General features: G+C 39.7%; 1 protein-coding gene across 4 annotated transcripts in view; it reads left to right on the top strand.

Annotated features, from left to right (window-relative positions):
* Positions 1 to 25,388, top strand: part of FAF1 (Fas associated factor 1) — a 506,656-nt gene that overhangs the window by 220,489 nt on the left and 260,779 nt on the right. For 3 of the 4 annotated variants that reach the window (XM_073007304.1, XM_037999795.2, XM_073007305.1), the window contains 2 exons: positions 22,292 to 22,397; positions 22,939 to 22,992. In XM_073007304.1, the coding sequence (XP_072863405.1) occupies positions 22,292 to 22,397; positions 22,939 to 22,992 (160 nt within the window). The remainder of the gene's footprint in view (positions 1 to 22,291; positions 22,398 to 22,938; positions 22,993 to 25,388) is intronic. The other variant, XM_037999798.2, reaches the window with a different exon arrangement.

Here is a 25,388-nt window from a genome sequence, read left to right on the forward strand (position 1 = left end):
AAATGAACTAGTCCTCTCCATAAAAATACAACTTGATTATATCTACCTGCTTAAAACTCTCCACTAGCTTTCTTTCTCTTTTTTTTTTTTTTTTTTTGAGACGGAGTCTCGCTCTGTCGCCCAGGTGGGAGTGCAGTGGTGGTGCAATCTTGGCTCACTCCAACCTCCACTTCCTGGGTTCAAGCGATTCTCCTGCCTCAGCCTCCCGAGTAGCTGGGATTACAGGTATGTGCCACCATGCCTGGCTAATTTTTGTATTTTTAGTAGAGACAGGGTTTCACTATGTTGGCCAGGCTGGTCTCAAACTTCTGACATCAGGTGAGCCACCGTGCCTGGCCCTCTCCACTAGCTTTCTATTACACTTCTAATAAAATCTAAGTTCCTTACTATGACCTACAAAAGACTTACATAATCTTATCCCTGACTTTATAACTTCATCTTTTATCACTATCCCTGTGGCTCATAGCTCACCAGCCATACTGGCTTCCTTGTTCCTCTTTAAACCTTCTAAGTGTGCTTAAACCTTAGAGCATTTATACTTTGCTGTTCTCCTGCCAGTAATGATACTAGCAGGTAACAACTTGACTCATTTCTTTACTTTATTTAGGCCTCTACTCAAATATCACACCCTCAGAGAGACTTTTCTTGATGCCCCTATCTAAAACAGCCCCTCTGTTATACCCTCCCTCTCTCTATCTTGCTTTATCACTATCTTTTTATCTTGCTCTTTATCTTGCTTTATCTATCTTTTTATCTTGCTTTATCTACTATAGTAGATACTTGGAAATGTTTATGGAACGAATATTGTAAAGTGACACATTTCTAAAGACATTTGCCTTAGCTTTGGTTTATTTTGATTGACCATATATATATTGAGTATCATCTTACAATGTGTTAAATCTTTGTTCTAGGTGCTAGGGATATAATGAGCAAGACAAATAAGGTCCTGCTTTCATAGAGTTTACAGTATAATATGTATAGAGGTGTATCTTGTTTATAATGAAACTACGGACAAGATAACAAGAAAAAAGTATCAGATGATAGTAAGTACTTTACAGAAAGCTAAAATATGGTGGCATGATAATGAATAATTGAATGACTAGTGTGGGTTATAAGGTCAATAAAGGCCTCACTGAAGATGTACTATTTAAGCTGAGACATTAAAGATGGAGGGGCCATCTAAGTGAAGAGCAGAATGAAGAATATGGGGGTATGGCTAGTGCCAAAGCCCTAAGGCCATGTATAAATATAATTGGAGAAGGTTTGACATTTCTGGGCTTTGTATTGCTGATGATTATCTTGCTAGAAAAGGACTGAAGAAATGTCTTGATAATAAAAGACGGTCTTTGCAATTTGCTTTAGTCACCATCTAGTAAGTGATGAAAATGTCTAGTTCCATTTTAATTATGTATATTTTCTTTTTTTTTTTTTTTTTTTGAGATGGAGTCTTGGTCTGTCACCCAGACTGGAGTGCAGTGGCGCGATCTTGGCTCACTGCAAGCTCCGCCTCCCGGGTTCACACCATTCTCCTGCCTCAGCCTCCCAAGTAGCTGGGACTACAGGCACCTGCCCCCATGCCTGGCTAATTTTTGTTTGTTTGTTTTGTTTTGTTTTGTTTTGTTTCTGTTGCATGTTTGTTTTGAGGCACGATCTCAGCTCACTGCAAGTTCTGACTCCCAGGTTCATGCCGTTCTCCTGCCTCAGCCTCCCGAGTAGCTGGGACTACAGGCGCCCGCCACCACGCCTGGCTAATTTTTTGTATTTGTAGTAGAGACAGGATTTTACCCTATTAGCCAGGATGGTCTCAGTCTCCTGACCTCATGATCTGCCTGCCTCAGCCTCTTGAAGTGCTGGGATTACAGGCGTGAGCCACCGCACCCAGCCATTTTTTTTTATTTTTAATGAAGACGGGGTTTCACCGTGTTAGGCAGGATGGTCTTGATCTCCTGACCTCATAATCTGCCTGCCTTGGCCACCCAAAGTGCTGGGATTACAGGTGTGAGCCACTGCGTCTGGCCTATTTTCTTTATTTTTATATAATAACAAGGTGTGACAGATAATATGGTATCCATTGTTTATAGTTGTCCCTTTTACAAGTAGTATTGAGTCTTGCTATTGGACTTTGATCTTTTTGTACTGGACTTACGGTTCCAGTTAATTTTTTTTGTTGTTGTTGAGATGGAGTCTTGCTCTGTTGTCCAGGCTAGAGTACAGTGGCGCAATCTTGGCTCTCTGCAACGTCCACCTCATGAGTTCAAGTGATTCTCCTGCCTCAGCCTCCCAAGTAGCTGTGATTACAGGCACCTGCCACTGTGCCTGGCTAATTTTTTTTTGTATTTTTTGTAGAGAAGGGGTTTCACCATCTTAGCCAGGCTGGTCTCAAACTCCTGACCTCATGATCCACCCGGCTCGGCCTCCCAAAGTGCTGGGATCACAGGTGTGAGGCACCGTGCCTGGCCCCCGTTAATATTTTAATGGCTTCATATGAGTGTATTATTGAGCTCTGATTCTGCAGTCAAGCATATCACTGTCTTCTGTGGCCTCTGGGTTGTGAAGTTGCATTTAACTATGGCTTTGAATTAGTGCTGTTTGTTCAAGCAGGAGTAAATTCAGGGTGCTGAATGAGACTCCTGTGATAGTTGAGTAAACCAGTGGTGTTAAAGTATATGGCTTTTCGGCCAGGCATGGTGACTCACGCCTGTAATCCCAGCACTTTAGGAGGCTGAGGTGGGTGGATCACTTGAGGTCAGGAATTCAAGACTAGCCTGGAAAACATGGTGAAACCCCTTCTTTACTAAAAATACAAAAATTAGCTGGGCATGGTGGCACGCACCTGTAATCCCAGCTACTCGGGTGACTGAGGCATGAGAATTGCTTGCGAGCCGAGATCGTGCCACTGCACTCCATATTTTTGTTTTTGTCCTTGGAAAACCATTGGTGGGAAAGCAGATTACAGTTGCCATGAATTAAGTGAGAATAGAGTTCTTATATTTTCCAGTGGGTGCTATGGAAGGAATTGAGGAGTAGTAAGTCAAGATAGCTGAGTTTTAGGTCAAGCTCGGCTTTAGAATCACTGTATGACTTAGGGAAGTCTGCACTGGGCCTCAGATCCTATGAGAAAATAGAGGCTCTTTTAGATTTTTAGGTATTCATGATGCCACTCATCCTTTTTTCTAGGGTTCTTAGCAGTAGATTAGACACATAGAAATCAATAGCCAAATTGGAAAACAAAACTACTTTAATGGCTGAGCAAGCACCTGATGGAGAGGATGTGGCCTAGACCTGAGTCCTAAATGGTGTCTTTTACCTCTTGCTCTAGATCTAAATCTAAATCTAAATTTAAATCTTGCTCTAGATCTAAATGTTAGAACCTTTATGCTCATGTGGTCTGTAGGAGTTATGATTGAGTCTTCAGAGCCCGATGGACTGATGCAGTAGACCTGCCTTACTAACCTAGTCACACTTGGAAAGACAGCTTAGAGATCTCATGGTAAACTTTGTCCAGAGTACACTTACCACAATGGGTAAAAAAATGGTAGAGAACTTAGTGAACTAGGACACAGGAAATGAAAGAGGAAACTGCAGGTCTTGTCCCTGCCTTCTGTGAAATCTAACCTGGTATGTATGACCTTGTAAGTAATTCTAATTGGCTCTATTTTTCCACTACGAGAAACAAATCTAGAATGGAGGAAAGGGGAGTGGGAAAGCTACATATTTTCTCATTTAAACTCTACCCTTGTGGGGAGAATCATCCCATAAAATGGGCAGAAATTTTATCTTCCCTGTGAACAGAGGCAGAAGCCTGAGAAAAAGCAAAAGAAACTTTCACCTTCTCCCTGAAGTCATTTCAGACTCTCTGTGTTTGTTATGCTGTCCACTGTACCCATTAAGTTTGGTACAATAAGCAAAAAATTCTGAAATACTACTTTATCTCTGCTTCTTATAACCACCCAGCAGCAGTGGTAATAGGACCTGTGCTCCTAGCCTTTGTCCTAGCAAAGGGGTGCATGCATCCACTGAGCAGGGTATGTGTGTGTATATGTCTGTGTGTATGTTTGTGTGTGTGTATATGTATATATGTATGTTTTTTTTTTTTGAAAGATAGTCTTGCTGTGTCACACAGGCTGCAGCGCGGTGGCATTATCATAGCTCACTGTAACCTTGAACCACCCTGGGCTCAAGCAGTTGTCCTCCTGCCTTACCTCCCAAGTAGCTGGGACTAACTACAGGTATGTGCCGTCATGCTTGGCTAATTTTTAAATTTTTTGTAGAGATGGAGTTTTGTGCCAGGTTGGTGACTCACGCCTGTAATCCCAGCACTTTGGGAGGCCAAGGCGGGCGGATCACCTGAGGTCAGGAGTTTGAGACCAGTCTGCCGAACATGGTGAAACCTCATCTCTACTAAAAATACAAAAATTAGCCAGGAGGGGTGGCAGGCACCTGTAATCCCAGCCACTCAGGAGGCTGAGGCAGGAGAATAGCTTGAACCTGGGAGGCAGAGGTTGCACTGTGCTGAGATCATGCCATTGCACTCTAGCTTGGGCAACAAGAGCGAAACTCCATCTCAGAAAAGCGAAAAAAAAAAAAAAAAAAGGAAAAGAGAGATGGGGTTTTGCTATGTTGCCCAGGCTGGTCTTGAACTTCTGGCCTCAAGTGATCCTCTCATGTCAACCTCCCAAAGTACTGGGATTATAAGTGTGAGCCACTGCACCTGGTCGGAATGTGTGTTGATATTCATACAAACAGTGTGGCTTTTTCTTTTGGTAATTTCTCTCTGTCATCCTGTATTGAGGCCATTCTAGCCACTCTGCTCTCCTCTCTCCCCATTATCCCAACCATGAAAGATAACTGAGAAGCGCCATAGAACTGTTGTGAGACAGTTAATTATTAGAAGGACATGCTGAGGACGCTTTCAAATAATTCTCATCCTACTTCTTTTTTTTTTGAGACAGTCTTGCCCTGTTGCACAGGCTGGAGTGCAATGGCGCAGTCTCCGCTCATTGCAACCTCTCCCTCAGCCTCCTAAGTAACTGGGACTGCAGGCGCATGCCACCACACCTGGCTCATTTTTGTATTTGTAGTAGAGATGGGATTTTGCCATGTTGGCCAGGCTGGTCTCAAACTTCTGAACTGAGGTGATCCACCCACCTTGGCCTCCCAAAGTGCTGGGATTATAAGCATAAGCCCCCACACCTGGCCCTCATTCTGTTTCTGTTTCTCCACCACCTCATAATCTCTGCATGAATATTAATCCTTACATTTTTCTCTGTTGTCTATTTCCTACTATTTCTGTTTTTGGTTTCTTTCCTTAATATGAGATAAGTCACATCCATGAGCGCTCTGACTTAGAATTGAGAGGAAGGCTCTAGGATACCATCTTTGGAAGGAGCTAAATCAATCAGCCAATTCAGTCCTAGTTTTGACTAGGAGAGGTACTGAAAGAGGAAGTAAAATGGTCAATTTAGGCCTTAGCTGCTTCACTCAGAATGATCAGGATGATTTCTGCCTTCTAGGATTTTAGAGAGGTCCATATGTGATAAAATAAGATAGCATATATGAGCATCGGGCCTTGCACAGTGCATGTGCTCAGTAACTTCTCTTTGCCAAGTCACAGAGCTAGTTAATGGATGAGCCAGGATTTAGATTTTATAGGGCTCTTAATTCCAACTTATTCATCATAGTGCCTTTGAGCATTCTAGAGGTGAGTTTTTAACCAACTCACAGGTTGCTCAAAAGGTCAGAATCAATGTGGTCCTCAACATAAAGTCTCATTTCAACCTAGGTCATTTGTGAAGTAAATTAGAAACAGTGCTTGTTGGCCCTTGTAGATGCTCAATAAGTTGTTGAAGTGAACAGATGAAGCGATGATGCTCTTTCAGGAACAGATGAGCAGTTGCCTGTGGGGGACTCCTATGGCTAAGTATTTTTATTTTCAAAGTAGAAAAAAACAGTAGGTTTTTAACTTTTTAATATCTCCAAATAATTTGCTACAATTTATTTTGAAATGATTTTTCTATGAGTATGACTTCTTCATGCTGGCTTTTTAGTAATCAGTATTTGTGAGGTTTTAGCAGTGCAACAGAAAAGGAGACCTGGCCAGGCGCAGTGGCTTCCTCCTGTAATCTCAATGCTTTGGGAGGCTGAGGTGGAAGGGTTGCTCGAACCCAGGTGTCTGAGACCAGGTTGGGCAACATAGTGGAACCTCATCTCTACAAAAAAGTAAAACATCAGCCAGGCATAGTGGCACATGCCTGTAGTCCCTGCTACTTGGGAGGTTGAGATGGAAGGATTGCTTGAGGCCAGGAGGTTGATGTAATGAGCCGAGATTGTACCACTGCACTCCAGCGTGGGTGACAAAGTGAGACCCTGTCTCAAAAACAAACAAAAAATGATTTAATAAAAAGAAAAGGAGACCTTAAAGTGGCCTATAAATAAGTTTTTTGAAAACTTTATGTATGTAAGTAAATGTCTGAATTATTGAGTTGTATTTTTTTTTCTGGCTGGGCATGGTGGCTCACACCTGTAATCCTAGCACTTTGGGAGGCCGAGGCAGGTAGAACCTGAGGTCAAGAGATTGAGACCATCCTGGCCAATATGGTGAAACCCCGTCTCTACTAAAAATGCAAAAATTAGCTGAGTGTGGTGGTGTGTGCCTATAGTCCCAACTACTCTGGAGGCTGAGGCAGGAGAATTGCTTGAACCTGGGACGTGGAGGTTGCAGTGAGCGGAGATCTCATCATAGCTCTCCAGCCTGGTGATAGAGTGAGACTTGTCTCAAAAAAAAAAAAAAAAAAAAAAAATTCCCAAAGTGCTTTACGAAACAACTTTTTTTGTTGTTTTCATGAAGGATATTGTAGGGAAACAATAAATGTCTTCCCTCCACCCTCTGGGGTCTTGGCTGGGCTACAAATTACATTTACATAAAACAGATTAACAAGAGAAAAACATACTTAATTATATATGTACATATAGGAGCCCCACAAAATATGAGACTGAAAGAATGATCAAATGACTGAAACTTATATAGCATCCTGAGCTACAGAAAGGAATGGGAGCTTGGGGCTTCTGGTGGACGGTGGTGATACAAGTTATGAGAGGGTGAGGAGAGGAAATGTATGGTGAATAAAGGTTGTCTTATTATACAAATAAAAGGTCTCTCAGGTAATAAAAGTGGTCTCAGAGCAGCCCCCAGAAGAACAGGTGATCATCTCTCTGGGTATGGTTTCAGCTTTCAGTCTCCTCTTCTGTGACATGAGTTAGTTTTCGCTGGTTGATAAGATTCCTAGGGTGGGAGTTCAGGACAGTTGTGTTCCTTTTGGAGGATCTGTCTTTAGGCAGATAAGGGGAGCTCATAGAAAGCCTGTGTCTTTGTCAGCTGTTCCCCAGGTGCCCTCAGTTCAAAGTAATCAGCATACCAAAGTGTCACATTATGGGGTTGGCATTTCCTGAACTCTGTCAATATTTATCTGTAAAAGTATTTTAAGTTACCAGTATTGTAATTAGAACAATGCATGATTTGATATATTATTAAAGTATTTTCATTTCTCAAGAATAAATTGATATAATCGGTATTTCAAGTACATTGTGATTACTGTTCAACTTAAATTTAATTGTAGTGAGCATTATTGTTAGATTTTGTAAAAGTGAAATTTGAAAGTACTGGGCTGGTAAATGTTTTTTAATAAGTGGCTACTTAAAAGTGGCTCATTTTTTGGGAGGCCAAGGTGGGCGGATCACCTGTCAGGAGTTCGAGATCAGCCAGGTCAACATGGCAAACCCCTGTCTCTACTAAAAATACAAAAATCAGCCAGTGTGGTGGTGCATGCCTGTAATCCCAGCTACTCAGGAGGCTGAGGCAAGGCAATGGCTTCAACTCAGAAAGTGGAGATTGCAGTAAGCCAAGATTGCACCACCACACTCCAGCACCCCCCCGCCAAAAAAAAAGGTAGTTAATTTTAAGAAGAGGACATTTCCTAAAAGTTATGCACTCTGGATGAAAGAAGAAACTTGTCCTCAATTAAAGCACTGATGGAGATCACAACACATCTAATTGGAGTGAGGTACCAAATCCATTTATACAGTTTACTGCCTAGTGATAGTTCAGTGACTACTGAGATTAGCTTGTTAGCATCATACTTTGAAAAAGAACTGCAGGTATTCTCTATGGTTGATTTAACGGATAGTCAGAAACTTGGTCACTAGGAAGCAAAAATTGATATATCTATAAATATTTCTTTGCTTTTTTCATATTTTGTCTAGATGGATAGAATTCTGTTTTGACAGTTTTGCCATGTACTACTTGATGCATCACAATATATCACTATCATCACTAATTACCACATTTTGATTAATTTTACATACTTTGGTTAATACATTTTACTGTATCCAATATATCACTATATTGATTAAACAGTAATTATAGACATAAGGCCATGTGAACTTTGAAATCATCATGAAAAATGTTATTATAAATTATGTGAAACCAAATGTTTATTTATTTAGACATGTTTAATTGCCAGCAAAGAAAGCAATTAAAAGTAGCTGTAGAGTAAGAGGCCAGGCTTCGTTAAACATGGTTTTAAGATTGTTACAGAACTTGCGGTGATGATAACATGGTGTCTTGGAGGATGTTAACAACTGTAGCAGAGTGTTAATTAAGAATGATGTCATCTGCAGCTCAGAATTACTAGTATATTTTAGTTTAGCTGGACAGGAGCAAAACCTAATTTCAGTTGTGATGAGAGCTCAAATCATATTTATAGTGGAAAGATTAACATTTTATTTTTATGCTGTTCCTGAGACAATTTAAAAATCCTGAATGAAATACAATCTAATGTAAACATCAAGGCCCTAGCTCATTTACATATGTGCCAGATTTTCAAACTGATTGCTATTTGAACCTAATCTGTCATTGCTAGCTGCATTAGCTACAACAAACATTACATTTACATATTGATTTCTTATTTTGTTTTAGTGTAAATAATCCATAATTATGGTAAATTTGGTCTTTTGTTGACAAGAGCTCATATGACTCTAAGTTTAGAAAGGAAATTTAAATTGCCATGTGTCACGCTTTTTAATTTAAAATCTTGATGTAGCTAAAGAGATAAAAATAATATTGTAGATCACAAAATATTCCTAAAGAGACAAGAGAGAGAAAAAAATGTTAGGGCGTTTGGAAAGATAAATGATAAAGTATTAATGAAAAATTCAATACCACATTTTAAAATTATTACTTACATTTTTATAATTAAATAATCACAATAATCTGAAGTAAAGTCCTTGTTCTTGCTTCACTATCAGGCCATATTTAAAAAATAAAATCTAGTGAAAATGAACCTTACAAGCCAATTTTAAATTATTTTTGTTTAAAATATACAGTGCAAGAAAAGAACATATGCACATAGCAGGAATGAAATGAGATTTCAGTCACTGTATTGATGTTAGTACTTTATTCATCTTAACAGCACACACAGCACTGATTTGAGAAGTATAATTTCACTGCTGACAGCTCATGTGTGTCAGTGGACATATGTTATTTGCTATACTTGATGCAGCAAGTCCATGGTTCCCATTTACACTGACTAAAAGTGGATCGCGGCCAGGCACGGTGGCTCACGCCTGTAATCCCAACACTTTGGGAGGCTGAGGCAGGTGGATCACGAGGTCAGGAGTTCGAGACCAGCCTGGTCAACATGGTGAAACTCTGTCTCTACTAAAAATACAAAAATTTACTGAGCGTGTTAATCCCAGCTACTCGGGCGCCTGTAATCCCAGCTGCTCGGGAGGCTGAGGCAGGAGAATTGCTTGAACTCGGGAGGCAGAGGTTGCAGTGAGCTGAGACCATGCCATTGCACTCCAGCCTGGGCAACAGACCGCGACTACGTCTTTTAAAAAAAAAAAAAAAAAAAAAAAGGATTGTATTTTTGAAGTTAAAAGTATAGGGCCCATGTAACTGCAAAATGGTCACTATTCGATTATTCAGGCATTTTTTTTATGGTTAATGTTTTCATGGAGTTATAATTCATATACAGTAAATGTACAATTGTTTTAAAAATTTTTTTACAGATATGAGGTCTTGCTATGTTGCCCAGGCTGGTTTTGAACTCCTGGCCTGAAGTCATCCTCCCACCTCAGCCTCACAAAGTACTGGGATTACAGGCATGAGCCATCACTCCCAGCCAGGTCTTAAGTGTCTCTGAGTTATACGAGTTTTGACAAAAGTGTATTGCTTTCTGTGATATCCTATGAAATGGGATTTTAGTGAGTGAGATTTCAGTTTGGATTTGTACATTAGAAGCCTGTGTTGAACTCATGGCAGCTGTTTACTTGAGTACTATGAATACAGAGGCCCTAAAAGCCTTTATATTAGTCACCTTGGGCTGCCATAACAAGATACTGTTTACTGGGTGGCTTAAACAATAGCCCTTTATTTGTGAATGTCAAAAGTCCAAGACCATGGTGCTGACAAAATCAGTCCCTCATCCTGGCTTTGTCACCTTCTCATTGTGTCTTCCCAAGGCAGAAAGAGAGAGAAAACTCTTATCTGTCTTTCTCTTCTTATAAGAACACTAATCCCATCATGAAGGCACTACTCTTATGACCTCACCTAAACCTGATTACCTCCCAAAGACCCCATATCCAAATATCATCACATTGGGAGTTAGGCCTTCAATGTATGAATTTTGGAAGGTATACAAACATTCAGTTCATAGCAGCCCTGAAGCCCAAGTATTGTGTCCAGAATTGGTTCCTTCCAGTGGGTTCTTGGTCTTACTGACTTCAAGAATGAAGCCATGGGCCTTCACAGTGAGTGTTACTGCTCTTTTTTTTTTTTTTTTTTTTTTTTGAGACGGAGTCTTGCTCTGTAGCCCGGGCTGGAGTGCAGTGGCCGGATCTCAGCTCACTGCAAGCTCTGTCTCCCGGGTTCACGCCATTCTCCTGCCTCAGCCTCCGGAGTAGCTGGGACTACAGGCGCCTGCCACCTCGCCCGGCTAGTTTTTTGTATTTTTAGTAGAGACGGGGTTTCACCGTGTTAGCCAGGATGGTCTTGATCTCCTGACCTCGTGATCCGCCCGTCTCGGCCTCCCTAAGTGCTGGGATTACAGGCTTGAGCCACCGCGCCCGGCCTGAGTGTTACTGCTCTTAAAGATGGTGTGTCTGGAGTTTATTCCTTCAGATGTGTCCAGAGTTTCTGCCTTCCAGTGGGTTTGTGGTCTCGCGACTTCAAGAATGAAGCTGCGGACCTTTGCAGCGAGTGTTATGGCTCTTAATAGTGGTGTGGACCCAAAGAGTGAGCAGCAGCAAGATTTAATGTGAAAGCGAAAGAACAAAGCTTCCACGGCGTGGAAGGGGACCCAAGTGGGTTACCACTGCTGGCTGGGGTGGCCAGCTTTTATTCCTTTATTTGTCCCCGCCCACATCCTGCTGATTGGTCCATTTTACAGAGTGCTGAGTGGTGCATTTACAATCCTTTAGCTAGACATGGAGCACTAATTGGTGCATTTACAATCCTTTAGCTAGACCCAGAGCACTGATTGGTGCATTTACAATCCTTTAGCTAGACACGGAGCGCTGATTGGTGCATTTATATTTACAGAGTGCTAATTGGTACATTTACAATCCTTTAGCTAGACACAGAGCTCTGATTGGTGCGGTTTTACAGAGGGCTGATTGCTGCATTTACAATCCTCTAGCTAGACACAGAGCGCTGATTGGTGCATTTTATAATCCTCTAGCTAGACAGAAAAGTTCTCCAAGTCCCCACTCAACCCAGGAAGTCCAGCTGGCTTCACCTCTCAGTATGAATTTATCTTTCCTAGTCTAGTTGTTTAATTTTGATGTATACTTTATAATAGTGAGTGCTTCCCCTAGTACTATTAATGTATTAATAGGTGGGCTGTGGGTTAGTTCAGCCAATTCTTCTCTCTACTAAAGACTTTAAGAGGGAGTTCTTGATTCAAGGAATTCCTAGAGAGGAAATCCTTAAATTACTATGATTATTGTTGGTTCAAGACAGTTTGCCTACTACTATTGTACCCTGTGAAATGGGCCTGCTGCTGGTTGGCAGGAGGAAGTCATTCCTCTTCTTCATCAGGAATTAATAAAGTGGATTGTTTTACTAACATAATGCAACCTTAAGTTCACCTTGAAAAATTATTATGTGTATTAAAATAACCCTATGCTTTCTCATATATGGATTGCAGAAGTACTCTCTGAATGAGATATAAACTCAGTCAAGACAGTAAAGAGTGTTATATTTATCTTCTTTGTGTTGTTGCTGATTTTATCAATACTTGACATATGTAAGCTAATAATATATTGGCTTTGTATGTTCATATATAAATAAATACCTGTGCTAGACCTTCAAATTTATTAGGGCCTATGTTTTAAAATTTGCTATACCTGATTTTCCCCCTTTTTAAAAAATGTGGAGGGGTATGTAAAATGTATAAACTAAACTAGTGAATTAAAATTACATTGGTACTCATTAGAAGACTGGTATTTTACAGGTAACCTCTGTGTTCCTGATAAATATTCATAGTTAAATTGGAATGGGACCTTCCCAGGCATAGCTAGATGGACATTCTGCTAATGAAAGAGCATTGGAAACGTAAGACTTGTGGACAACGAAGAGAGTAGAGAAAAGAAGTTTTACTAAAAAGATTTCTAGAACTGTTAATGGCATAGATATTAATGCTTAGTAATGGTACTGAGAATTTCAAAGTGGTTATCTGTCTATATTTTTATAGTATCTTCTGTTACATGCTACTTCTCCCTACCCCCCATGCCAGATTTATTTATTTATTTGTTTGTTTATTTGTTTTGAGACAGGGCCTTTCTATGTTGCCCAGGCTGGTCTCAAACTCCTGAGCTCAAGCAGTTCTCCTGTCTCAGCCTCCTAAGTAGCTGGGATTACAGGCATACAGCTCTGTGCCTGGCTCCCACCCTGCCACCTTCACTTTTAAAATTAAGAAACAGCATGGAAAAATTATAAGGTGATGTATGTGAAAATGTCTAGCATTTTGCATACTAAGTGTTTAATAATGTTAACTTTCATTTTATTTTGTTACAAATAGCACTGGAGCCCCCAGGGACGAAGTACATGATTCTGATTATATTTTAAACATTAACTTCAGTCTATATCTGAGGGTAGAGGAAGAACTGTCATATATATATATATATATATATATATATATATATATATATGAACTTTGCAACAGGTTATTTTTGTGTTATTTCTGTTCCAGTGTTTGAAACCTAAAGAAATACATTTTTCTCTTCAAATTTGGATGTGTATATAAATATCATTTGTCTGGACTCAGGACACTCAATGCCATGGTTTCTTGGCCTACGTCCGCTCTGAAATCAAGCTGTGTCTGTCTGCCCAGGGACTCTGAGACCATGGAAAATAGACAGAGTTTAGAGTTATTAGAAAAATAAGAGCAAATGAATTTGCAAAGAAAAACCAGTGAGGAGAAGGATTTGATTCATCTTCCAAGGGTCCATAGCTGTTAACCCAAGCCGTTCTTGGGGGATATCCAGTCTCTTGAGTGGCTGGGACTCCATACCCACTTTCCTTCTTGAATAGGTCAAAGGCAGTTACTACAAAAGCTGGCTAAAAAGCTGATATCCAGCTCCAGCGTCCGAGGGTTCGTGAAGATGTGGAGGTTTTTTTGTTTGTTTGTTTTGTTTTGTTTTGTTTGTTTGTTTGTTTGAGACAAAGTCTCACCTTGCTGCCCAGGCTAGAGTGCAGTGGCGCGATCTTGGCTTACTGCAACCTCTGCCTTCCAGGTTCAAGAGATTCTCCTGCCTCAGCCTCCCGCGTAGCTGGGATTACAGGCGTCCGCCACCACACCTAGCTAATTTTTTTTTTTTTTTAATTTTAGTAGAGACAGGGTTTCACTGTGTTGGCCAGGCTGGTTTTGAACTTCTGACCTCAAGTAATCCACCCACCTCAGCCTCCCAAAGTTGTAGGATTATAGGCCTGAGCCATGACACCCCGGCGAAGATAATGCAAATATTTCAATTGAAAAAAAAATCATAATGGAGAAAAAAAATTTAAACGAGTGAGGAGAGAATGACTATATGGTCTGTCAAAACCATTTCTTGCATTGAGTTAAAAATCAAACTGCTTTTAAAAAATTTCCACATCGGGCCAGGCGTGGTGGATCACGAGGTCAGGAATTCGAGACTAGCCTGGCCAAGATGGTGAAACCCCATCTCTACGAAAAATACAAAAGAATTAGCTGGGCACGGTGGTAGGTCCCTGTAAACCCAGCTACTAGGGAGACTGAAGCAGGAGAATCGCTTGAACCCAGGAGGCAGAGGTTACAGTGAACCAAAATCGTGCCACTGCATTCTAGCCTGGGCGACAGAGCAAGACTACATCTCAAAAAAAAAGTTTCTACATTTGCCAGATGCAGTGGATGCAGTGGCTTATGGTTGTAATCTCAACTACTCAGGAGGCTACAGCAGGAGCATCACTTGAAGCCAGGAGAAGACTAGCCTGGTCAACGTAGCAAGACTTCGTCTTTGTTTTTTTTTTTAAAAAGATTCTACATTTGCTTATATCTTTTCTTCTCCCTCTAATTGAAAAGAAAACATGCAGTTTTTTGGCCAGACGCAATGGTTTATGCCTATAATCCCAGCACTTTGGGAGGCCGAAGTGGGCAGATCACCTGAGGTCAGGAGTTCGAGACCAGCCTGGCCAACATAGTGAAACCCCATCTTTAGTAAAAATACAAAAATTAGCCAGGCATGGTGCTACATGCCTGTAGTCCCAGCTACTAGGGAGGCTGAGGCAGGAGAATTGCTTGAACCCGGGAGGCGGAGGTTGCAGTGCAACGCCACTTAACTCCAGCCTGGGTGACAGAGTGAGAGACTGTCTCAAAGAAAAAGAAAACATACTGTTTTTTTTTTTTTTTTTTAACTGTTTCATTATTTCTTACTGTTTCATTATTTCTTTGGTTAATACTCATCCTTTTGACCCTGAAGATCAAAAGTTGAAGCAGCATAAACTTTTTTTTTTTTTTTTGAGATAGGGTCTGGCTCTGTCACTCAGGCTGGAGTGTAGTGGTGTGATCTCAGCTCACTGCAACCTCCCCCTTCCATCCTCAAGAGGTCCTCCCACCTCAGCCTCCTGTAGCTGGGACTACAGGCGCGTGCCACCGTGCCGGGCTAATTTTTGTATTTTTTGTAGAGTCTGGGTTTTACCTTGTTGGCCCAGGCTAATCTAGAACTCCTGGGTTCAAGCGATCCACCCACCTTGGCCTCCCAAAGTGTTGAGATTACAGGCGTGTGCCACAGCACCCCCCAACTTGAAGGTAAAAGACTGCTCCAAGGTGGCTTAACTGTGGCTAACTAGCATAACCAACCTAAATTAGGGGGCACTGTGTGAGAGAAAATTGCTCCTGGATGCTGCATCTAAGGACTCAACTCATAGTTAGCTTTAGAAGCTAGGATCAGTTTGCCTAGATAACATTTTAGCGAAAAAGTCTTTGCAGATTATACAGATTACCATGACATTATTTTTTCTTTTGCAACAGAATCTCTGTTGCCCAGGCTGGAGTGCAGTGGTACGATTTCGGCTCACTGCAACCTCTGCCTCCCGGATTCAAGCAATTCTTATGTCTCAGCCTCCTGAGTAGCTGGGATTAGAGGCGTGTGCCACCATGCCTGGCTAATTTTTGTGTTTTCAGTAGAGTCAGGGTTTCGCCATGTTGGCCAGGCTGGTCTCAAATTCCTGGCCTCAAGGGATCCACCCACCTCTGCATCCCAAACTGCTAGGATTACAGGTGTGAGCTACCAAGCACAGCAACCATGGCATATTTCTTACAGCCTTCCCCACTACCCCCTCTCCTTAGAGTCGTCACAAAACAAAACTTAAGCAGTTCACATGCCAGTTTCTGTGGAAAGCATTACTGATCTAATTTAGTTGTTATTCTGTGTTTCCATAGCACCTTAGGAAAATCGGTATTAGAAGCATAGGGGTACTATATGTGAATTGCAAGTTTGCTTATTTGCCCATCCCTGAGTAGACTCAATAAAGGCAGACATGTGATCTTACTGTGTTCACTTCCTTGATACCTGGAGGTCCAATCATAAGAGTGTAATCCCTGAAGTTAGACCTCGGTCATTGGTACTTTTTTGTATGACAGTAATTAAGCAAGTAACTTAATATCAGTTTCCTCATCTGTAAAATGGAAATTATGATAATAACTTCATAATGGTATGAATCTCTTAATGCCTGGTATGTGGTAGCACTTGTTAAATGTTAGTCATTATTATTAATGGCTAAGTGAATGGATCAGGCTAGAGTCTAAGTTTAAAGATAATACCCTTATCTGACTCCTCCAAACAAACTGTACTCAAAAGGAGCATGAATGTGGTAGAATCAGCCCCAAGCAAGACCTCTGTAAAAAAGAACAGGCCGAGTGTGGTGGTTCATGCCTATAATCCCAGCACTTTGGGAGGCTGAGGTGGGCAGATCACAAGGTCAGGAGTTCAAGACCAGCGTGACCGATATAGTGAAACCTTGTCTCTACTAAAAATACAAAAATTAGCCGGACGTGGTGGTGTGTGCCTGTAGCAGCTACTCAGGAGGCTGAGGCAGGAGAATCGCTTGAACCCAGGAGGTAGAGGTTGCAGTGAGCCAAGATTGTGCCGTTGCACTCCAGCCTGGGTGACAGAGCGAGACTCCATCTCAAAAAAAAAAAAAAAAAAAAGAAAATAAGAAAAAAGTCAGTCTGGATAACTTTAGGTACAATATACAGTTATGTTTGGTGATCAAAACAAGGTTTTACTCTGTATGAACTCCTGCCAGTTCATAAAACATGAAAAGTAACTGCTACGAAAGCACTGTAGATCCTTTTGCTGATGTTTCACTATCACTGTAAGATTTTAAAGTATGAGTACCCTTCAAAAGTGTTCTATTTTCAGTAAGTTGTAATAGCTCACCTTATAACTTATGTGCAATAAAAATTCCCACTTGGCCGGGTGTGGTGGCTCACGCCTCTAATCCTAGCACTTTGGGAGACCGAGGCAGGCAGATCACGAGGTCAGGAGTTCAAGACCACCCTGACCACCATGGTGAAACCCTGTCTCTACTAAAAATATAAAAATTAACTGGATGTGGTGGTGCGCGCCTGTAATCCCAGCTACTCGGGAGGCTGAGGCAGGAGAACTGCTTGAACCTGGGAGGTGGAGGTTGCAGTGAGCCAAGATCATGCCACCACACTCCAGCCTGGGCAACAGAGCGAGACGCCGTCTCAAAAAAAAAAAAACAAAAAAAAACCTCACTTGGCCGGGCGCGGTGGCTCATGCCTCTAATCCCACCACTTTGGGAGGCCGAGACGGTGGATCACGAGGTCAGGAAATCGAGACCATCCTGGCTAACATGGTGAAACCCCTTCTCTACTAAAAATACAAAAAATTAGCCAGGCATGGTGGTACGCACCTGTAATCCCAACTTCTCAGGAGGCTGGGGCAGGAGAATCACTTGAACCCGGGAGGCAGAGGTTTCAGTGAGCCGAGGTCGCACCACTGCACTCCAGCCTGGGTGACAGAGCGAGACTCCATCTCAAAAAAAAAAAGACTTTATAAATATAATATTCATAATTCTATGAATGAAGGATTATCATCCTCTTCTAAGAATTTGCAGAGTAGTTAAATGCCAAAAATAGGGTATTTTATATGGTAGACACTCAATAAATATGGTTGAAAGAATGAATGATTGGGGGGAAGAAAGAATGAATGACTTGTCGAGGTCAAAGAACTAGCAAGTAGTGAATCAGGGATTCAGATCTGGCTTTATGACTCCAAAGCAGTTTAAAGCCATAAATATTGTGCTTGCCAGCTTACCCTCTTCCACAGCTATCCAGGAATTGTAGAACTAGACAAAATTTGTGTTCTAAAGTAGTCTGGCGGTCAAACTGGTCCTGGCAAACCTGTTTGCAAAGTTATTACACAAGTCTGCCAGTCAAGATCAAGGAACATATCTAAGGAATTGCAGAGGCAAGCACTCAAAATATTAAACATATGCATAGATTCTTATGTAAAGGCAAAAGAAAATCTATATAATAATCCTCCAGACTTGTGGAACTCTGAGCTCCTTAGCCTAGCATTTGAAGCCCTCCATAATGGAGGTCTTTATTATTGTTAAGGTTTTCTCTATCACAAACCTTTCTTCACATCTCCTTACACTTCTTCCTCATTGCTTTCTACACGTTTCTTAATATTCCCCCATCTTCATTTCTGCACTGTTCTATGTCTGAAATCATCCTCTGTATCTACTTATCAAATTATTATCCATTTTTCTTGATAGTACTTTAAAGCATTCTCCCTTCTCCACAATCTTAACATCTTTTTGAACCTCTCTGACTGAGGTCAGTGATTTCTTTTATTCCTGCATTATTACAGATAATAGGAATCAAATAATTATATGAATGAATGAGTGGTAAACTTCTAGCAGACAGGAGTCTTGTTCACCTTGTATCACCCAAGCAGCCTAGCCTTTTGGGAGATAGGATGCTCAGGTTTGAAAAACATGTAATCAAATATAGGTTAGGGACTGGGGTCCACCTCTTTATAGCTTGATGATCAGGGACAATTAGTTCTACCTCTTTGTAGCTTGACGACCAGGGGCAGTTAACCTTTCAGAAGTATAATTTTGTGAGTAAAATGAAACCTCAGGTAGGCTTAAAAAAATGATAATCAGTAGTTCTTTGTATGCAGTTCAGAATATGCAGTATTTCTTGAATCTTTATACAGTTGAATTGAATCACCTTCTAGTGTGCTACTTTCCAAGGGATATACTGATAAGTAATCAGTTATGATAAAAACATATAGTCTAGAATTCAGGGTAACCACACATGAAACAAAGCAAACTGTACAAGACAATAAAGTATGTGATACAGGAATTCAGAGGAGAAGAGGTCATTAGTAAACCCAAGTAGAGTCCTGAAAGGTGATCTAAAAGCTGTATAGTATTTGGAAGGGAGCAAAGGAAAGGAGGATAAGAACAATATGAACAAAGATTGTAGTGAGCATGTTTTTGACGTGAGGGGATGTCAGACAAGCTCTAGAGAAAAAACCAGTTTTGAAGGATAGTTACGATAGATCTACCTTGGAAAGACCTTCAGACCTCAAGAAGTCTTTCCATTACTCACCGCTTCTGTCTCCAAATTCATTCAACATGTATATATTGATCATTGACACCATCTGTTGTTTGAGCCTCATTTCCCAGTAGACTTCTCTCACACAGCCTTCACATTGAGCTTTTTGCTGCCTCCTGAACGTGGTCATTTTTCTGCCCTTCCCACCTTTAATGTCTCAGCAGCATTTGGCATAATTGATCCCGCCCTCCTATTTGAAACAGTTATTTCTTTTGGCTCCCTTATACTAGACTTTCTTGATTTTTCTTTTCTCTCCTTTGATAAAAAGATTTGTCAATCTCCTTTAAACTGACTCATTCTCCTCTGCTTGATTTCAAATGACTGAAATGCCCTAGGGTTCCATCTAGGCCTCTCTTTTCTCTGTGTCACTTATTTTTCTAGGTAATTTATTTTGGCCACGAAGCCTAAAAACTGACTACATGCTACTGACTCGCGTGCTCTGGACTCTCTTACTTGATCTTTGAGTCTTATATTCAACTGTACATGACATTTTCTTTTTACTGTGTAATAGACATCTCAAAACATCTCAGTAGACATCTCAAATTTTGAACGAAAACTTCACTCTCAATTTCTCCACCTCACCTGCCACTATTCCACTTTTTCTTGTTAAATGTAATTCCATTCTCCTATTTACTTAGGCCAGAAACCTTGGGGTTATGTTTTTCTCTCACACTCCCTCAGTAAGTGGTCTGACTTCCACCTCTAAAATATATTCTGAACTTGACAACTTTTCATCTCTGCCTCTACCACCTTAGTCCAAGCTACTATCGCTTCTTTCCTGAACCAGCCTCCTGTCTGCTTTCCCTACCTCCAGTCTTTGCTCTTTGTAACCAGAGCAGCCAGAATAATCTTATATAAATGTAAATGTAAGTCATATCTTACCAGTTCCCATTATAAAATGTTTCAGGGGTGGGCCAGGCACTGTGGCTCACACCTGTAATCCCAGCACTTTGTGAGGCTGAGGTGGGCGAATCATGAGGTCAGGAGTTCAAGACCAGTCTGACCAACATGGTGAAACCTCATCTCTACTAAAAATGCAAAAATTAGCTGGGCGTGGTGGTGCATGTAGCTCCTTAGCACCTGGAACAATGCAAGTCATCAAGTTTTAACTCCCGTGGTAGTTTTCCAGAAGGCAGTATTTCCATGTGAGATACAAAGATGAATAAGACTCTTGCCTTCTAGAAATTCACAATTCATTCATTATTCAGTAAATATTCATCTGCAGTGTGTCACACATTATGCTTAATTTCTTTCTTTTCTTTTCTTTTTTTTTTTTAAGACAGAGTCTCCTTCTGTTATGCAGGCTGGAGTGCAGTGGTGCCATCTCAGGTCACTACAACCTCCGCCTTCTGGGTTCAAGTGTTTCTCCTGCCTCAGCCTCCCAAGTAGCTGGGACTACAGGAGCCCAGCATGACGCCCAGCTAATTTTTTTTGTATTTTAGTAGAGACGAGGTTTCACCATGTTGCCCAGGGTGGTCTCGAACTCCTGAGTCCAGGCAATCCACCCTCCTCAGCTTCCCAAAGTGCTGGGATTACAGGCGTGCGCCAGTGCACGCAGCCCATTATGCATAATTTCTAAGGATATAATGACAAAGGTCCTTGCTTCAAGAAATTCTATTTTAGTTGGGTATGATTTCCTTTTATTTTGATTAGTAATATTTCATGATACGTATGTTGGTGCTTGCTAGGTATTGTCTATAAGCTATGAACGCTATGGAAGACAATAGGGCAGACAGATTATCTGCCTAATTCTGTTTCTTTTTTTTTTTTTTTTTGTTTGAGATAGAGTCTTGCTCTGTCACCCAGGCTGGAGTGCAGTGGCACAATCTCAGCTCACTGCAAGCTCCGCCTCCCAGGTTCACGCCATTCTCCTACCTCAGCTGGGACTACAGGCGCCTGCCACCATGCCCGGCTAATTTTTTGCAGTTTTAGTAGAGATGGGGTTTCACCTTGTTAGCCAGGATGGTCTCCATCTCCTGACCTCATGATCCGCCGGCCTCGGCCTCCCAAAGTGCTGGGATAACAGGCGTGAGCCACCGCACCCGGCCTATCTGTCTAATTCTAATCTTTATGTTGTCTGTGTATTCATCACATAGTTACAGATGAGCAAAGGAGGAAAGTTGAAGGCTAAAACCATGGAGCACACCCAAAATATTTTCCTGGTACCATAGGCATGGCAAAATTACACTTGAGACAGGCAGTAGAAATTATTCAGGCATACTAGTAGTAGGTCTTTATTTTCAATAGTGATGAAAATAATGTTTCTAATATTAGTTTAATACTCATTTAATATTACTTTAATACTTCTGTTATTCCATAACAGCTATTTCACTTGTAATTAAACCAGAATCTTTGTGTATACATTTTAGTAGCATATTTGGAATTTGATATAATTGACAGTTTCAGGAGGAGAAAAAAATAGAACCATGACTTATGTTTCTTATTTTTTGTTGCTAATTTCATATACTCTTCATGGTTCTGATACATTTCTAAATTTTGGAACTTTGTTATGGACTTTACAAAGTCCATATTGTTGCTATGATTTCTCCAGTTTCTAAGTTCTGTGTATTACTGAGTCCTAAGTGAAAGCACAATTATTTTGAATGAATTTTTACATAGCAAGTAAAGTTCTGTAGATTTAAATATTTTCTAAATTTTGACTGAAATCATATTCTATTATACAACATTCATGAATATAAACAATAGCTTCATGCTTCTGTTATTCTAGAACAGCTATTTCACTTGGAATTGAAGCAGAGTCTTTGAATATACATTTTAGTAGCATATTTGGAGTTGATATAATTGACAGTTTTGTTGGAGGAGATACATATGCAGGTATTGTGAATTAGCATATGACTTGTAGAAAATTCTTAAGTATGCAAGGCATTTAGACTTGAAATTTAAAAACACCTTGGTAGAGAAAGAGTTAACAGGTTAGCTCCCCTTGGTTGTTCTCAGTGTGTTCTCTTGCCTTTAGGAGCTGAAAATATGATAACATTGGGCCCGGACATGCCTGTGTGGAGGTTAGGGTACTCCTGGGGTTTTTGCAGCTAGCTGTGAAGCAAGCTAGAACTTGTTCATCTCTAAGTTCCTTGTTTTTCTTTCAACCCTTTCAGTGCCCTGCAGGAGTCATTAAATCAAAACTTCATGCTGATCATCACCCACCGAGAAGTCCAGCGGGAGTACAACCTGAACTTCTCAGGAAGCAGTACTATTCAAGAGGTGAGTTATGTCTCACAGCTAAGAAATAAAGGTAGCTCATTATAGCTAATGTTGACCCTGTTAAAGAGGGCTTATCTGTTCTGGTTGGAAATTCTCTTTATGTTTCATTATTGGGTTCTTAAATTTTAATTAACTGGAACATCAATGATTACTGTAGATATACTAAATGACTTGACCTAGAAAGAAAGATGTAAATGGGAACTCTTGATAATTTTTAAACTAGTCAACTTGAAACGCCTCTTAAAAATAACTGATTATTATGTAATATATTTCATGGTTTTATAGTCATTATTAGAAATACTACTTAGGAAATTGTTGACAACATTCATTTTGGAGGATGCTTATATTTTATTTGAAAGGTTGCTCTCAAATAATTATTTATACTGTGTACTCTGCCTGTTTCTAAAAGGAATTTGAGGGGACTTTTCTTAAGCAGCTCAATCCTGCCCTTGGGCAGTATTCCTAAGATGCTGTTGGAGACTATCTTTTAGCTTAGAATATGAGAAGAGTCTCATATTTATAGTGTCAATATTTTCTTCAGCACGACCAACCAGGGCCACTGTTTCAAAAGAGAACCTCCCCCAAGAGAGAAGAGGTACCTTCCTGGTATGCCTTGGGCCCCACCCACCTAAAAGCTAATAATTTATCTCCATGGAGGGTGGGGGGAATATTTAAGGCTATGACAGGACTTATGTTTAGAAACATTGAAATGATGACTATGTTGTATTACACCTTATAAATTATGAAAGCAACAGTCATTTGTCTACTAATTTTTTCTGAAGAGAATTAATCATGCTTAATCTTGGATTATTTTATAATTTTTTTCTTAGACTACATTGCTTAAAATAATCACTTAATGTCATTGTGAAAGAATAAGTTTTCACCCTAGTGTTTTCTTTCAGAAATATATGAACTGTTTCTGTAGACTATTAATGGTTTCCTTTTTTATATTGTGTTAATGAATTTCAGCTTCTGAATTTGACATGAATAACTCATTGCTTTTGGTTTATTTTCTTTATTGATTACTTGAATAGTTTATTGACTAGAAACTAAAGTCTTTAAAATTTTTTTCAGGATTTTAAATATGTATAAATTGTAATTTCATTTTCAACCTCCATAATGAGTATTTTATTCTCTAAATTAAGAAACTTAATTCCTTGAAGAATCATTTGTGTTTTTCTGGTAGAAATAATGTTTTGCTGTGGCTCCACCTCCGAGTTATTATAGCATCTGAAATTTTACAGGATAGTAAAATCTAAATTGTGTATGTGAATATAATGAAACAAGGAAATTTAGATTTAAAATAACTTCAGTTTAACCAACAAAAGAAAGATCAGAGGTAAATTCATTTTATTGCTGACTTGAAAATGGAAGAATAGTATAATGTGTGATGAATAAATATAGTTTGCTTTTTTTTCCTTTGGGGTTGAATTTTCTAGCCATAATTTTGCTGCCACCCTCTCAACCCCCTACCCCCAGTTTCTGTTATTTGAGTGTGTTTCAGCTTTCTCCCACAAGAGGGCAGAAAGGACTATTCAGCAGATAGCCTAAAAATGCCATTCAGTGTTTTCAAATTAGCTTCTCTTATATTAACAAAAAGGAGCATAATGGCCAAGTTATTGTTTGATTTACAGATAATTGGCATATTGCAGGGAGGAGACTTAATTTCACCCTTTTAAATTAAACAGGGAGATTTAAAAAGACATAAAATATTCATTAATGTTCGGTGATTATAAAGTAGTGGCATATATTTATTTTGCCTTTATTACTGTTTCGATGGGAAAATACTGCAAATATTTCCGAAATCGAGTTGGCCATACTGACAAGTTGAAATGTTTAAGCAGCGTTAATGCAATCTGCTCACACCTGATATCCTATGCAGAATGATTCAAAATGACTACATCAATTATTAAAAGAAATATTTAAAATTCTGTAAATGTGCCATTGTGTGCCACAGTTGGCTGAAACTGTTCTCCGTGGCCTGCTATTTAGATTATCAAATATATCTTAAGCTTCAAGGACTTAAAAACAGTAAATCTTTTTTATACCATTTTCTAAATGTCATTTTAAAAATGTTCCAGAAATATTTTTGCCAAGACAGATATTCTTATGTATTTCTTGTCAAGAATTTAGTTTCTTCTCCTTTTTCCTTTTTTTCCCTTTAAGTTAATTTAAAATAATATTTTTAAATGCTAGTTTGCCAGGAACAAATAAATGCAGTTGCTACTTATGTCACTTGCTTCTCTGTGAGTAGACAGGTACACATAGGCTGTTTTATTCTGTACAACTTAGATAAAGGATGTGGGACCTCTCTGGGCCTAGTTCTGTGACTTTTCTGCTTCAGCTTGTGGAACACCTGTGATGGAGGGGGTAGTTTCAGGTGAAGGACAAGGTGTTCTTATCTACAGCTATTCAATCCACAGTGACACTTAAGTATGTACATTTTTTCTTGTTGCATGATTGGAAATTTAGTTTGATTTGATCAGGATAAAAATATAATTATGAAGCAATTTTGTAGTTTTATTTTATAATGCTAGTATTTGTTTTTTATTAATGTGAAAGCTTAATGATACCATATGTGCTAAATTGTAAATTAATCTATCTCACCAGTTTCAGGAATTTCTTTTCAGTATTAATAGGTCCAAGAATAAATCCTGACTAATATAATTGAAGGAAAGGAAAAAATGTTCAATACACAAAAGTTCCTGGTCATTTTTTTTAGTGTATTTTATATATATATATATATATTTTTTTTTTTTAATTTTTGAAAACCTTGCATTTTTAAAAGAAAACTTTGCACTATTTTTCACCCAGAGGGAAATTTCCATTAAATGAAATAGGATTGAAAAAGGCATTATGATTTCAACTTTTAATTAGAACAAAGTACATTTTTTAAAAATACTGAGTTAGAAAATAGCACCAAAATGCAGTTTGAATTTCAAATAAACCATTCAATGACCATATGGTCATTGCAAGTTAATGGTGATAAAC

This window comes from Chlorocebus sabaeus, chromosome 20 (assembly GCF_047675955.1).
Source record: "Chlorocebus sabaeus isolate Y175 chromosome 20, mChlSab1.0.hap1, whole genome shotgun sequence".
In the NCBI taxonomy this organism is placed as follows: domain Eukaryota; kingdom Metazoa; phylum Chordata; class Mammalia; order Primates; family Cercopithecidae; genus Chlorocebus; species Chlorocebus sabaeus.